This window comes from Vespa crabro, chromosome 21 (assembly GCF_910589235.1).
Source record: "Vespa crabro chromosome 21, iyVesCrab1.2, whole genome shotgun sequence".
Taxonomy (NCBI): Eukaryota; Metazoa; Arthropoda; class Insecta; order Hymenoptera; family Vespidae; genus Vespa; species Vespa crabro.
In genome coordinates, this window is record NC_060975.1 from 3839234 (window position 1) to 3857068 (window position 17835).

Sequence of the window (17835 nt, forward strand, 5' to 3'; positions counted from 1 at the left end):
TTTCAGATAAAACAAACGGTGGATGGATACATATATATATATATATGTGTGTGTGTGTGTGTGTGTGTGTACGCGTGTGTGTGTGTGTATAGGTACTGGCCAAGGGATTGCCTTATTCGTGAAAAGTTATTTAATAAAAAACAATAAGACGGTAAACGATAAGATCGGAAAAAGTAAAGGTCGGGGGGCGAGGTGGATGAGGGACAAAAAAGTGTTGGTATCTCTTTGGGAAATTTATAAACGAAGATAGATAGATAGATAAATAGATGAATGGATAGACGGATAGATGGATAGATGGATACGATAGATAGATAGATAGATAGATAGAGATAGATTGGGGAATTTTCGGATAAAAAGTCACGTCCATCCTGACGATGATAATACGACGTGGAAATTTAATTACAGGACTACTAATCAATTATCGTCCGCCTCATAGAACGACGATGCGTCGACGCATTACACGCGTGACGAGAACGCAGAAAATCTATGACTCTGGTCTGGCCATTTGAAATTTATGTGTATACATATACGTAGATGAAATAGATAGATAGATAGATAGAGAGAGAGAGAGAGAGAGAGAGAGAGAGAGAGGAGGTGAGTCGTGATAGGGGGGTGGAAGTGGGCGGGATGAGGAAAAAGAGAAAATGTTCACACATGAATCGCTTGAATTATTTCGAAATTCTCTTACAACGATTAAACAATTAAATATGTTAATCAATCTTCAATAAATCGATATAATCTTTTATAATTTTGTTCAGATGTGACTATTCTGTGCAAAAAGAGAGAGAGAGAGAGAGAGAGAAATAGAGAAATAGAGAAAATGTTAAAATAGTTTCTTTTGAATTATTTCTAAATTATCTTACAACGATTAAACAATTAAATATGTTAATTAATTTTGAATAAATCGATATAATCTTTTATAATTATATTCAAATGTGAATGGCTGTGTAGAAAGAGAGAGAGAGAGAGAGAGAGAGAGAGGGAAAATGTTCACATAGGATCGTTTGAATTATTTCTAAATTATCTTACAACGATTAAACAATTAAATATGTTAATTAATTTTGAATAAATCGATATAATCTTTTATAATTATATTCAAATGTGAATGATCGTGTAGAAAGAGAGAGAGAAAATGTTCACATAGGATCGTTTGAATTATTTATAAATTATTTTACAATCATTAAACTATTAAATATGTTCATTATATAATCATATTTATATCTATATATTATGTATATAATCATTATTATTTTGTTTAAATTAACAACAGAGAATCCTTCATTCTGATATTTTTTATCTTAGAGTTTTCATACCATTAGAAATATTATTTTTACTATTTCAAATGTTATTAAAGATATCTTATAAAAATTTTTTTAAATGAAATCTCTCTATCTCTCTCTCTCTCTCTCTCTCTCTCTTTCTCTTTTTTTCTCTGTCAATGTAATCAAATGAAACAAATGTTAAAACAAAAATATTAGGATATGTATATGAAACAAATTAAAGAAATATTCATATTTCTTAAAAGGAAAATTTTGAATCGGAAGAATAATTAAAGTACGATGAATCAATTACATTCTTTCAATTGAGTTATTATTAATTAAATTTATAATAGAGATAACAAAGTTTATCAATTCAACCGTATCATTTCCGAATTAACTGATTCGACTCAATTGAACTACGTATGTGTATTTGAATTTACAAAAAGAAAGAAAAAAAAAAGAAAAGAGGGGAAAAAAATAAAATAAAACTAAAAGGAGAAAATACATTTTTAAAAAGCTAAAGATCATTTTTTAAATCAAGTTGAGTTAAATTTATAATTAAATCAACAAAGTTAAACATTTTACTTGAATTTCCGACCGTTTGATTTCACTCAACTGAACTACTATGTATAATTAAAAAAAAAAAAATGTATAAATAAATAAATAAATAAATAAAAAGAAAAAATAAATAGAGAGAAAAAATGAAATAAAACAAAGAGGAAAAAGTATATTTTTAAAAAGCTAAAAGACCACTTTGGGCCAAGTTAAATTAATATTATTTAAATTTCTAATTAAACTAACAAAGTTGAACATTTCAATTGAATAATTTTCCCAGACAGTTGATTTTTACTGGACTAATATATATAATTACAAAAAAAAAAAAGAAAAGGAAAAAAAGAAAAAGAAACGAAATATAACAAAAAGGAGAAAGTGTGTTTTTAAGAAAACAAAGACCCAACTTTAGACCATGTTGGCTAAATATTATTTAAATTTCAAATTAAACCATAAAAGCTAAACGTTTCGAAATAGAATCGCTCTATTCGGTCAATTGAACAAATATAATTACGAAGTGACTGAAATAAGGTAAAAAAAAAAATTTTTACGTTTCGATCTTATCAAAAAGTTACAAACATTTCCTTTTCTCATCTTCCTATTTCTTTTTTTTTTTTATCATCAAAATAATATTGACTTATTCGTATACTATATATCAAATATTATTTAATACTTAATATTAAACGTTATATTAAATATAGGATGATCATCGAAATATAATGCAATTTGTAAAAATTATTTCTATTTTAACGTCATTTAGTATTTAAGTGGTCCACCCTGTACTATATTAAAAATTATTATTAAATACAATATTAAAAAGAAAAAATAGATTTAACATATCTATCATTTATCGGGGTAACAATATGATTAGAACTTTACGATGTTCGGTGAGAACGTTGGTTGTAAGAAAGCATCAATGATAAGATCTCTTTGAGTGATAACGCTGGCTTAGGAATAGGAACTAGAAGTTGAGAGAACGAGAAGGCTTACAACGCGCGTGACACTTTGTCTCGAATGCTCACGATGAAATTACACCGCCTGTTCTATCTGCGATCTTTGACGAACTTCCTATCTTTGGCAAGCGTTGCTGTATAATAATAGGAAAGTTTAGGTATGTTGTATCTTCCTTCTCTCTGGAAATAGTGAGAGAGAGAGAGAGAGAGAGAGAGAGAGAGAGAGAGAGAGAGAGAGAGAAATGGAAGTAAAATGATAGAGTTTATGAGGACTAATCTTCGGATAGACAAATGTATAGACAATAGTAAACTGACGTTCTTAAATAGTCTTATAACAAAATTGAATTAGATTGTTTAATTTAAAATATCAAATATTCTCTTCGATATTGTAAAGTGTTACGTTACATTTCGTTCTTTTCTTAATTAATTAATATTAATAGATAAGTAGATTAAAGAATTAAATATATTAATCAATTTTGCATAAATTTACATAATCGCTATTATTTTATTTGAATAAACGATAGAAGAGAATTCATTACCATCTCTATTTATTATGACTAATAAGATTATCATTATTATTATTATCATTATTGCATTAATTATTATTATTATTATTATTATTATTATTATTATTATTATTATTATTATTATTATTATTATTGATCGATAAATCAGTGTTACATTATATTTTAATCAGTTCAGGTTTTTTTCCTTTTTTTTCCTTCTTCTTTATTATCTTTATCAAATTCATCTTCTCCTTCTTCTTCTTCTTATTACTATTATTATTATTATTATTTGTCTTCTCAGATTTTTTAATAATTTAATAATTAAAAAGTTTTATAATTTTAATAATTTAATATAAGATTTCCAAGTGTGACAAAATTGTGATATCTGTTCCGGTTAAAATATATGAGACATTTTGGCGGTACAATTTAGAATATTTTGACATAAGCTAGAGTGTACCACGAGAAGGTAAAGTCTAATCAGCATTCCGCGCACTCGCGCCTGTCTTTGTGTGTGTCTGTATAGTCACATAGTAATGTACGTCAGGATTGCGTCTGGAACATGCTCTATTCATGGTCAAAACATATATTCAAAGTTCATATATCATCTTAAAAAAAAAAAGGAAAAAAATCTATATCTTCTAAAATAAATGAAATTTCGATTTTTCTATCACTCCTCGACTTTTAATGTTAAATCGACCATTTTTAAAAACTATCGCATATTTTGGTTTATCATAGCTTAAAATTGTTTATTTCTTAATTGTCGTTCATTTGAGCGTTAATAATCTAATTGTCAAATTAGAAACAAATCGATGAAAATTTTCTTATTATTATAACTTATCATATTAATTTTTCTTGTATACTTCATTAATAGTTTTATATTAATAATCTAATATTTCTTATTATATAATTATTAATTTGTCCGAAAAGTTCATACCATTTTTACGTATACTGATTTCAAAATATATCAATAACGATATTGAAAATGTATTATTTTCGTATATATATATATATATATATATATATATATTCAATTGAGACATTTGTAATCAAGTCTTTATATATGTTTTTTTGTTTTTTTTAATTTAACATTTTATTTCAATATTTTTCTAAATTTTAAGATAGAAAACGATATAATATATTTTGACCGATCGATGATTCTTTGTTTATATTTAGGATATAACATTAATCTTCGAACATGAACTATACAAATTAATTTTATAAAGGAAAAAAAGGAAATGAAATGAAAAAGTTACATAAATTAAATTAATTCATTTCAAATTTTATTTCTTTCTTATTTATTTCAAATTTCTTCTTTTACGACCAACGAGATCGTAATTATTTGTGTAATTATAACGTTAATTGAATTGATTTATTTTTGTTTATTTATTATTGTTAAAATTAAATGAACTAAATATAATGACGAATAAATTCTTTTTTTGTTTTTTTTTTCTTGCTTATTCGAATACTCATCAAATTGATTGTAAAAAAAATGTAAAAAAAAAAATGTAAAAAAAAAAAACTGTAAAAAAAATGTCGGTAGTCGTAATGTTATAATCCTAATTCTAATGAGATTTTTTAATTTTAATAAAATTTTGTGGGTACATAAAACTAATCGGATTAAGTATGAAATTATTTTTTATCGTTACTTTTAGAGAATTATATCTACTGATATCATTTCATTAAAATCAAAACTTTTTAATTACAGATCTTTTTCTTCGGATAAAATTAAAATAATTTTAGGGATTATTAGAAAAATTGGAGAGAAAAAGATTGAATTTTTTATTAAAATATAACAACTGAGTAAATAAATTAACTCCATTGAACAAAACGTATAAAAAAAATATATTAAATAAAAGATTGTTAATAATTTTGAAATTTATTCAATTTTAATACGAAAAAGAATATTATAGTAATATTATAGTAATATAATAGTCATAGTAATAGTATAAAAAAATAAAAATAATAGTAAAAACAAAAATGACTAGTAATTATTAGTTAATTAATTATATATTATAGTTATTAATATTATTATATCACTTACTATTATCAGTATTGTAAAACTATAATAAATATATTTTTATGCTCTTATTATACTTATATTTATTAGTTCAATTATTGTTATATTTATTCGACGCTATTATAATGTGATTTCGTATTACAATTGAGAAAATTACAAAATCTAGAGGTAATAAATAAGTTATATATTATTTAATGATAATAAATTTACATTCTCAAGTAATTTTCTCTTACAAAATTCCCGCGATGATACAGCAAGCTGAATGCTCAATTAATGTCAATCGATTAGTTGTTTCATTTCTGTCCAAATTAACCAATCAGTTTTAATTTCTTTGTAAAGAATCGTACACAATGCTGGTAAGGTTAAAATGATTTCAGATTGCGCAGGCGCATTATATGTATGACCAGTGCTGCCACATACCGTTAGAAAACACATATTATTATGTTATATGTTAAAGTTTGAATAGTGCATTTTGTTTACATCAATAATTTAAAACAATAATTTTGTAAGCAATAATTTAAATAACATGGAAGTCATTATGAGCACATAATCGAAGAAAGAGAAGAAATAATCTAAGATAATTAGAAACTCGAATGAAGAAAAAGTAAACAATATTGAAAGGTTAAAATATTCATTACATTCTGTATATTTTTTTCTAACCACCATGGACAAACATAAGTTAGATATTCAAGGAAACCAAAGGTATAATTGTTTTTAATTGTTTTTTTTTTTTTTAAGTTTTAAAGATATAAATTGTTTTTTATTGTAATAATTATTTTCTCAACTATTACTAGCTTGTTTGTAGTAATGTCATTTTGTAACATATTTTGTATATATTTATTGATTCAAGTCGATACGTAGCAACGCCAGAAATGAAAAAGAAAAATATATCAAATAACATGTCTATTAACGTTGCATCATCTTCTGGACAAAAAGCTAGAATAAATTATGATTTTATACAGCCAAATAGTAAGTAAGGGATATCAATGTACATCAATAATATTACATAGAAATTACTTCTTTTTTTTTTTTTCTTATAACACTATCATTAAGTAAATTTTGAATGAAAATATGAAATTTCTTGTAATTTTTTTATAGATCTCTTTCAAAGGAAAAAAACTATGTCGAGACATTCGATGTTGCCTTCTCACATATTATTAGAATCATCGAAGGAGGAAGAAGCAAGAACCAAAGATATGGAATTAAAATTATTGTACAATGATTATCTTCAAGTTATTATGTTAGAGCATCTGACAAAAAATAAATCAGAAGACATGAAAAAGACTATTATTAGACAGTTAGCTGATATTGCAAAAGAATGTGCATCCGATGAAGAAAAATTACTTAAATTAAAGATTAGAGAAAGGGATATAATGCATTTAAGTATTGCTCAAACAGAATTAGATGCTCAAATTGAAGAAATAAATGAATACATTAGTAAGTAATAAACATTATATAAAAATGTTTTTATCATTATATATCTTTTGCAATATTATTTTTAATTTATATTTAATATTACAAAGGAAGTGGTAAGATAGATTCTATAAAAGATATTATGTCACATTTGTGTTCGGTTTTGGAACCTTTGGATCAATTACGATGTAAAAATATAATTCTTCCTGAGAAAACGGAAGAATGGTTAGAATTAGAAGAAACTCTTAAAGAATGCAAAAATACTCTTCAACATATCAGAGAACTGATAAACAATAATTTACAAACATATCAAGCTGTATACAATGGAATGAAAGATTTTACTACAACGTACAATGATATAGAAACTTGTCAGAAAAAGTAATATAATGTTTACATAATGTATATTTCTTTAATTTAATATATATATATATATATATTATTGAATATACATAAATTTTATACATTTGTTTTTAGGTTAGACGAGGCACTCAGTCATTTGCAAGTAATCGTATTAAAACATGGTTCTTTTTCGTTAAAATAATATTAAGTTCTTTTTTTTTCTTTTTATAAATATGTAATATATAAGTGCTCTTATTATTTTTAAGTTACATAAAGTTTTCAATAAAAATTAATATTTTCTTACGGTTTCTTTTTCTCTGTGATCATGAAGTATGTATTACGAGGAAAACGAATAGATATTATATAAAATAATTTTTTTTATATTAAAATTTCAGTAAAATTTTCTTTTTTAATTTGTATGTATGTCTTTAATTTTTAATTTTCTCATTTGATTTTTCATACTCATAATGGAACATTCGATGTAATGATCTCCACGTGATGAGATCTTACGGTGTATACATACAACTATGTAATAATCGTAAACAAAGCAAGTATTATATTGCTAATAGAATTGACAATGTTTATCTAACGAAGCGACAGTAGATAATTTGTATTCTTCGACTGATATTGCAGTTTATGTCTCGTATTCTGTCGGTAACATTATATCTTATCAAGTAATAATTAAAATTTGTTTGACATTTTCTCTTTAAACAATAATATAATCTATAATATTTAATTTATTTATTACAAAAATTCAATATTTTACATGTAAATATTACGAAAGTATGGATTTTTTGAAAGCATGTAGGTAAAACATTTTTAAATACTATATCGAACATTAGATGTCACTTTATTCGTCGAAAAACTGTATTAGATTTGGATCACCAGAGTTAAACATATGTGTTCACAAAATAACAAATTTATTTCTTCTTAGGAAAAAAGATTTCTATATTTTAAAAATCAATTACGCACGTGTTCTCTATTACGTGATTTCTTAAATATCCCGCTAATTAACATAAACTTTTTTATTTAGTCGTTTATTTGATCAACTACGTAACATTAAAAATAACTATTTTACACAATGCTGGTAACTAACTAAATATTTACAATTGGATTTCGCGATATGATTTATTGACCGTTACGAAGTTTTAATTACGCGTTATCATGGAAAATAATATTTTTGTTTTATCATTTCTCAATTTAATATCATATATAAAAAGTAAATTAAATAGAAACGATATCGTGACGTTGATTTGTTTTTCTTTAGAGAACATTTGACATTATTAATAAATCGAAAAAAAAAAAAAGAAAAAAATAATTATATCGAACAATGTTAACACTGTCGGACTCGTGTCGTTTTCTTTTTTTTTTTTTTTTTTTTTTTTTTAATATAACAACAAAGACATATCTACGATTTCTATAAAGGAACAATTGCGTCGTTGATCTACGGATAATCCGATAGGTTTTCAAAGTAACTCCTTCGTGTGTCGGTTTCGATCGAAAAGGATACATTGTGATAAACAGAATAGGTTAATCAGAGAAGGTGTGTATTCGTACAAAAGAGATCGATTCGAGAGAACGATGTCAGATACTTGGATGGACGTCTACAAATATCGTCGTTGTTCGATCAATGTCTACAAATTCCTGATGCATTTTCGAGAGGACGATCGAACGGTGGTGAGTTTATTTCCTTTGTCCTTTATTTATTCTTTTTTTCTTTTTTTCTTTTTTTCTTTTCCATTCGAATTTCATTTTTTTTTTTTTTTTATATATTTTCGTGTCACACCATAACATCGTTATAAAAAATATTTCTGAAGCTTTTCTCAACCTGTTGCCTTATTATCGTATTTATGCAACTATTTATAATCGTTTAATCATATTGTACAATTATTAATTAATCATTGTCATTTGACGATATTGTTGTTTGATTAAATATATGTAATGAGGAACGTTACACAATTAAAAATAAGATATATATATATATATATATATATATATATATATATATATATATATATATATATATGTATGTATGTACATATATAAAATATATAATATTTAAATATAAATATAAATTATTAAATATTAAAATGAAAAATAGTAAATAAGAAAGATTTTAATTTAAATTAAAAAATATTAAATAAAATTAATACAAATATATAATTTTATAATAAATATATTATAAAATAATTTATAAATATATTCTTTTAAAATATATATGTATATATATATAAAATATATAATATTTAAATATAAATATAAAAAATATTTAAATCTGTTAAATATTTTTTTAAATATAAATTATTAAATATTAAAATAAAAAATAATAAATACAAAAGATTTTAATTTAAATCAAAAAATATTAAATATAAATTAATACAAATATATAATTTTATAATAAATATATTATGAAATAATTTATAAATATATTACTTAAAACAAAAAAGAAATATATATATATATATATATATATATATATATATATATATATATACACATATATATATTCTCCGCCTGTCTTTTGCGTCGTCACGCAAAAATGTGGAACACAAAGGGAACAACTTTGTTTAAAAATGCAATAGAGAAGGATCGATACTTTGAATATTCATCCTGACGTAGAGAATATCTAACGGCTGTTGGAGCAAAAGTAAAGATTAAGATAAGAACGGGTAAGCGGGGTGAGTGGGGGAGGGAAATATTGTCAACGTAAAATGTGACGAAGCATGATCGTCATTTTGTGTGCCATTTTTTTCCATTCAAAATTAAAACAAAAAGAAAAATATGTAATCGACTTACCAAGATGACAGTCATTTTGTACGCCATTTTTTCATTCGAAATTAAAGAGAAAAACAAAAAAAAAAAAAGAAAAAAATAAAGAAAAAAAATACGTATTTGACCTATTAAGATTACGCGCATTTCAAAGGTCAAACTTTGTCGTGCTAAATTTAAAAAGACATATAATCAATGTAATTACAATGACTGCCATTTTGTACGTTATATTTTTTTCTTTCCATATTTAACAGGTATTAATGTGCAATGACGGTGAATATTTTCTCTTACGCAAATAAGAATAAATTGTTTAATCGTTTTTTAATAATTATTTAGGTATATGTATATATATATATATATATATATATATATATATATATATATATATATATATTAAAATTAAAGCTTAATAAGTAATTAGTTAGATATATATATATACATTAAAATTGTGCGTTCTTCTCAAATAAATAAAAATAATAAACGAATATGATAAGTGTATTCAATCGACGACAATTGAACGCGATTCTATCGACTGGGAGCGGCACTCTTCGTAGATTCTTCGAGGTGAACGGAAAAGGCACGTCTTCTTTCTCTTTAAGTCTTAATTTTTATTTCGATTGTTCGATCATACCTCTTTTATATCGATCGATAAAGCTCTAACGATAAATCTCGTGAAACGAGTTTATGAATAGTCCAATGAAGACGAAAAAAAAAAATGGAGGGAAAAAGAATTAATGAAAAGAAATAACTTAAAAAAGAAAAAAAAGAAAAAAAAAGAAAATGAAAAAGAAAAAAAAGAAACGAAAACAAGCAAAAGAGAAAAAAAAACAGGACAAAGAAAAAGAAAAAACTCTGTTGATTCTAAGTTTCGTAGATTTTGTATTTAAAAAATGACTAAGCATAAATTGGATAGTTGAGTATACGCTTGTTCCACACGACGTGTCAATGGGGTCACATCGATTCGATTAGGAACGGTATGGAAGGTTCGATCCACCCATGGGGTAGGTCGGCACCATGGGGGGCGAGTGTACGATCAAGAAGACGGAAAGAGAGAGAAAGAGAGAGAGAGACAGAGAGAGACAGAGAGAGAAAGAGAGAGAGAGACAGAGAGAGAAAGAGAGAGAGAGAGAGAGAGAGAAAAAAAGAAAGGGAGTGGTTTCTACGGCGTTTAAGATCGTGCGAGGACACAATGCTTCCGACGTTCGGAATGATCGAAACGAATCGATTCTCGATACGCACTTGTACTTATCTACGTATGCACGTAATCGGAAGATAGATAATAACAATCGAAAGAAATTGTTTCGATTGTAAAGAAAAGAAAAAGAGAAAAAAAATGACACAAAAGAAAAAAAAAAGAAAACAAAGGAAAAACATTCATTAAGGGAACATTTCTACGAGATTTTAATCATCGCTCGTTGCAACGCCAATTGCGATTATTCGATCAATCAATCAATTAATTAAATAAATAATTAATTAATTAATTAATTTATCTATTTGTTTATTTGTTTGTTCGTTCGTGTTTGCAATTTTTTTGTTCTCCTTTTTCTTTTTTCCTTTATTTATTTATTTATTTTATTGTTGTTATTGTTGTTGTTATATTAGTTTTCTTTTGTATAATTTACGAATTGAATTCACCGAGAGATATTCTTTTCCGTCTTAGCAACGATTCCCATGCCGCGTGCTCCCTCGTTTCTCTTTCTCTTTCTTTCTCCTCTTTTTCTTTCTTTTTTCTTTTTCGTTTTTTTTCTCTTCCGTCGTCGTCGTCGTCGTCATCGTCGTCGTCGTCGTCATCGTCCTTGTCGTGGTTTTTGTTGTTGTTGGTGCTGTTGTTGTTGTTATTGTTGTTGTTCCGACGTCGCACCCAGCCAGTTTGGCCATAGAAAAATTTTAATGCCGCAGTTTATATGATGCAACATCCGCCCACCTTGACGCCTCGGTATTCCATTGTTGCTGAAAAAAATCTGCTCTTTGTACTCTTCTTTCCTCTCATCCCTTTCCGTTCTCTTTGGAAGCTTCACCTTCCAAAATTCTACCACGTCGCGCGTTTGTACTAGTTTATTCGATATTAAGAGAAAGAAAGAGAGAGAGAGAGAGAGAGAGAGAGAGAGAGAGAGAGAAGATAGGAGAAAGCCTGCCAAGTTTAGTCCTTTTTTTTGAATGATTCTTTGTGATCGAAGGATTTATTGGTGAACGGTTTCGAAGAAATCTTAAGCATGAGCTAAAAATCACGTCTTGAAAATATTCGACCAATGGGAATCATTATTCCTCTCTCTCTTTCTCACTCTCCCTCTCTTTCTCTCTCTCTCTCTCTTTCTCTCTATTCGATTCGATATGTATGTATGTATATATGTATGTATATATATATATATATATATATATATATATATATATATATATATATATATAATTGACTTATAGTCAGATTTATATAAAATATATTTCCCCGTTGTTCTATTAATAATTTATTTTCTATTATTAAATTTGTGTATGCATATACTTGACTTGATCACGAATTATTATCTTTCTCTGTCTCTTTCCACTCGATTAGATAATAATTAATTAGTGAGTTTTTATTTGTTCTATTGATAATTACTATATTAAATTTTATCCTATATTTAATACACTAAATATTCTAAATATATTCTTATGCATATTTTATTAAGAATGTATTGTTATGTATGTTAAATTTTATATTTAATTCTATTATATTATATGCGTGTATATTCCATCATTAGTAATCACTATAATTCTCTCTCTCTCTCCCTCTCTTTTTCTATTTATCTATCCCTCTCTCTCTCTCTCTCTCTCTCTTTGTCTCTCTCTCTCTCTCTCTCTCTCTCTCTCTCTCTCTCTCTATTTGATTAGATAATAATTAATTAGCTAAGTTTATATAAAAAATATATTTTTCTATTTTTCTATTGATATTTTCTATATTAAATTTTTTATTATTCTCTTATATATATTATAATATTTCATGTATAACAAATATTCTAAATAATATTCTGTATTAAATTCTATAATTAATGCAATATTATAACATGCATGTATATTTGATCATAAATAATCATCATAATTCTCTCTCTCTCTCTCTCTCTCTCTCTCTCTCTCTCCCCTATTTATTCGATTAGATAATAATTGATTAGACATGCTTATATAAAATATATTTCTTCCGTACTCCTTTTTTCATCATTTATTCCTATATTAGCGCATATACGTATTATATTAAGAAATTATGAATAATATATTCATCGATCTATATTATAATCTTAATTAGAAATCATGAATCCCGATATAAAGTTTATCAATCGTACATTATCTCTACCATAATATCTTAATATTTGAATATAACAAATCAAAACTAATGCATATATTTTGATGTATTATAATTTTAATAATAAAAAAAAAAAAAGAAAAAAAAAATAAGAAAAAGAAAAAATAAAAAGAAGAACAAGCTTCAATCAAATCGAAATATTGGTAGGACATAGTTAATTGTAACGAATCATCGGGCTAACCAAATACCATCAATTTCAATCGGTATCAACACAAGTTAATACACATATTTGCTTTCTGAAATCCTCTTTAGAGACCTTGTCAACTTGTCTGAGATCTTTGAGGAAGAAGAGAACGACTAGTTCTCGGTCCGTTCCGTGTCCAATTATGTAAATCATGATCAAGGGAAATTAATTAATCGAAGACACACCTGCTGTTTGATCGATCGAGAGTCGGCTACTTCAGAAGAGAAAATCATGTACGATCTAAGGATATATATCCTCATCATGGGGATAGTTAATGTTACTAGTATTGTTAGTTTGTTAGTTTGTTAGTTCATTAGTTGGATAGTTAGTTAATTAGTTAACAGATTAGATTCGTGTGAACCTTATGGATCGTTTGAGGAAGACCGGAAGGAAATGAACAGTTTGAGAGAGGACTAGGTGGAAGGAGAGAGGGAGTGATGGGATGGATGGTAAAGAGGAAAGAAGAAGAAGAAAGAAGAGGAGAATACGTAGGAGGAACTCTACTCCAAAGAGGACGTCTTTTTACTTGTCGCTAGCCGATCGCGATAGGCGCCGTCGACGCTCCGAGTTTCTACCGCGGGCACAAGGTAATCACTGTTATTTTATCGTGAACGGTAATGCTCCGACTTAAAGCCGCTCTACTTATGCGCATTATCTTCGCAAAAGCTTTATATATACGAAGAACGTACGAGCAGACCTTTTCATGTTCCTGGGGGCAATCATCCTTTTCAAGCGTCATTACGAAATTGCTTTGCCAAATGAAATGCACGGTTACATGAGTATGATCTTTCGATTCGCAAATTGAGATTTATTCGAAAATCGATAATTTCTTATTACGTTTATTTATATATTTCTTATTATTACCTTGATCTATCTATCTATCTATCTATCTATTTATTTCTTGACCAGGGGAATACTCGACGGATCGGATTACAGAGTCCACTGATGTAATAGATACTTTTATAAATGCGTCTAGGTATATAAATGTCTTCTGAAAATATGGATTATCTACGGAGATCTAAAATCGTGATAAACCGAATAGAGATTAACCATAGGGTAGATCGAATATATATATATATAGATAGATAGATAGATAGATAAATAGATAGATATATAGGTAGATGGATAGATATGAATACATGTTAATAATAGTGTCTTTGATTTATCCGTATTAAAATTTTCATCTAAAATAGGGAAACCAGAATTAGATCGTTAATCCAAGAAGAGAGACAGACAGAGAGAGAGAGAGAGAGAGAGAGAGAGAGAGAGAGAGAGAGATCACTCACGTTCTATAGAAAACTGATCAACTCTAAAAAATATTGATTGTGGAATTGGGAATTATCGAGGATGAAAAGAGTGGTCCAAAGGTTTTTCTTTTTTCCTTTTTTTTTTTGTTTCTCTTTTCTTCTTCTCGCACCTCCTTAATCCTATTTCGTAATCGATATCTCTTCTTCCGAGACCGTTCGATGGACGCTTGCTTTTGAAACTCTCATATTGCCGCGATAACGTACTATTGCGGCTATCCAACAACTTCGATATCTAGTTACCCAGTGGAATCTCGGTTGCATTTACCTATAAGTGGGGGATGCCAGTAGCTATCCCTTCCCTCCCCCTCCTCTCTTTCTCTTTCTCTCCTATAGAAAGGATATTGATTCTCCTATCTCGATATATCCTTCTAATATAACTATATAGTAGTATATTCATACGTAATATATATATATATATATATATATATATATATATATACGTATATACATTAATACATGCGCATATACATACACACATATATTGTATATACTATATATACCTATGAGATACGATTTGAAAGTAATTTTTAAAGATTGATCTAAGATAAAAAATAATCTATGAGAAATGATTCATCGATATAATACATATACATATATACATACATATATATGTACGTAAGTACTTATTATATATTATACTTGTGTTGCCTTATCGAATAGATTTTTCCTGTTGGCGAATTCTTATTTCTATGTAAAAAGTTCAACATTGTTTTTTTCTTTTTCTCTTTTTTTCTTTTTTTCTTTTCCCCAAACAAAACACGAACGTATGACACGGTTAAAACATTCTTCGTTTTTCTTTTTTTTTTTTTTTCTTTTTTTTCTTTCAAGGCCAACATGGCCGATAGATAAGACGTGACTTGCGGTAACGATTCTCCCGCTATCTCCATTGGCTGTCGCGCCAATTTGTTAATGGGACATCCTGTCTGTAACGTTTCGAGCAATGATTCTTTTTTAATCGCTCTTCGGAGGACCGATATCGCGTTCTATTATTAGGCCAACCATGGATTGTATTTTATAGTTTACCGAACTCTACCGCGTCTCGGGAAATCTGCGAATGTTGATATCCAACGAGTGAATTAATAATTGTTCGCTTCACTTGTGATTGATTATTTTTCTTTTTTTTTTTTTTTTTTTTTATTTTCTCCTTTCAACTAGACTCCATCCAATGAATACGACGACGTTGTTCATCGATTATTTTCATTGATTTTTCATTTCGTTCAAAAGTAAAGAACGACGTACTGATCTTCTCACTCGAGGTGAGGATTAAGGCATAACAGAAGAAAGAGTAAACGTTTTTTTCTCTCTCTCTCTCTCTCTCTCTCTCTCTTTCTCTTCCCTTCTTCCTTCTCTCTCTCTCTCTCCCCTCTTCCTTCCACTCTTTCATTCTCCTACGTGATGTTCGTTCAACTTCGTCTCAAAATGAATTTATGAGGCCATAATCGCCAATTGAGATGAGTACTTGTTGCGTGCAATCGGCCCGGCTGAGACCTTGTGGCAATACGTTGCACTCTACTCACGTTAGGACTCTAACTACACTACCGAGCGTACCGATATCATGTACTGGCTGTTGCAAAAAATATTTGCTGATATATGCCCCTTCGAATATTATTCATTCTTATTCGAATCGAAAGAAGGAAGTCGAATGTAGGTATCGCTTTAACTTATAAATACCATTATCATTTGCTACTTAAATTTCCACAAACGAGACTCCTACGCGATTTCTTTTCGACAAAATTTGTGTCATCTTGTTAATACGTGATTAATATGATCGTCTGAGTCATCGTTCATATGTTATAAAAAATATTTGAATTTATAAGTATCATCTATTATTTATCTCTTGGTGTATTTACTTGTTTTATTTAGAAAAAAAAAAAAAGAAAAAAGTTAAAATGTTGACGACAAAACTGATATATTTGATCTAGAAATCATTTATTTATTTCTTTTTTTATTTTTTAATTAATTAAAATAATTCTAAATTTTGCAACATCATAGACGTTATTATACGTAAATATGACCATGTGTAACTAATTATGAGAATGTTAAGTATAGGATAATACAATTCAATGCTTAATTCTTTCTCTTTTTTTTTTTACATCGTAAAATTGTAACAAAATTTTAAATAGTCCTCTCTATTAATAATAATATTGATCCGTTTGATCTAGAAATTGTTTCTTCGTTTTTCTTTTCTTATTCTAACTATCAAAACTAATTATAAATATTTTAGCAGTTTGTAAACGAGTGTGTAAGGATAATTTTGAAATGGCGAAAATATAGAAAGATTTAATTTATCCACTTATGTTTGTTGTTTATATCGTTTCGCATTACAAAAACAAAGAATGATTAAACGTCGTTAATAGGCGATAACACCGACCTATATGATCTAGAAATCATTCTTTGTTTTATCTTTTTCTTCGAATTATAAATATTTCAATGATTCGTACGTAAGAGTGTGTAAGAGTAATTTAGAAAGTGAAAAGTTATAGACAAATTTAATTCGTTAATTCGAAGAAAAAAAAAGAAGAGAATTATTGAAACGTCGGGGATTAATTATAATGCCGTATTATTTGATCTATGAATTATTTTTTTCTCTTTTTTTTTTTTTTACTCATCCTCATTCTAACAATGACATGGAAATTCTAAATTTTGCAACATCCTGTATGTGAGCAAGCCAAGTTAGTTGCGATGACGCAGAGACGGTTATGTTCGGACGTTGGGAGTGTCAAGATTAGCCATAAGTTTAGTTAGAACCTTAAATGAAGAATGTTCGATCCGTGTCTGCTTTATGTAAGTAAAACATATGATCGAAAGAAGGGGGATTATTTCGCATCTGCTGATTATCAATTAAAATATGAAATCATATCGTTCTAATTGTTCAATGTCAACTATATCAACAATCTACATCTGATTCGATGATTAGTTCATGAAATGAGAAAAAAAAGTGCTACGGTTGATTTTTTAATTTAGATCACTTTTAGATCATTCAAAAAAAAAACAAATATAATTACGTTGAGACGTTAATTACATTGAGAATTTTTGTCTCTGCAAAAATGAATTATACATATATATATATATATATATATATATATATATATATATATATTTACATACATTTTTGAGTTAGATCATTCAAGAAAAAGACGTGTTGCATGTAAATTGAATTTGACATCGTGAGACGAATATTAATTATGTTGAGAATCTTCGTCTC

At 27.2% G+C, this 17835-nt stretch overlaps 2 protein-coding genes across 5 annotated transcripts in view; both read left to right on the forward strand.

The window, feature by feature from the left end:
* Window positions 1–5714: 5714 nt before the first annotated feature.
* LOC124431358 lies at window positions 5715–7756 on the forward strand. The gene is made up of 5 exons (XM_046979191.1): window positions 5715–5989; window positions 6138–6256; window positions 6386–6724; window positions 6811–7078; window positions 7175–7756. The coding sequence occupies exons 1-5, from the start codon at window positions 5952–5954 to the stop codon at window positions 7239–7241; spliced, it is 831 nt and encodes a 276-aa protein (XP_046835147.1). The 5' UTR covers window positions 5715–5951; the 3' UTR covers window positions 7242–7756.
* A 755-nt stretch (window positions 7757–8511) lies between these two features.
* Window positions 8512–17835, forward strand: part of LOC124431382 (ADAMTS-like protein 4) — a 92877-nt gene continuing 83553 nt past the window's right edge. For 2 of the 4 annotated variants that reach the window (XM_046979234.1, XM_046979235.1), the window contains exon 1: window positions 17345–17414. In XM_046979234.1, coding sequence (XP_046835190.1) covers window positions 17384–17414 — 31 coding nt within the window. In that variant the 5' untranslated portion in view covers window positions 17345–17383. Of the gene's footprint in view, window positions 8717–13778; window positions 13911–17344; window positions 17415–17835 lie in introns of those variants that run through there. The other 2 variants (XM_046979238.1, XM_046979239.1) reach the window with 2 other exon arrangements.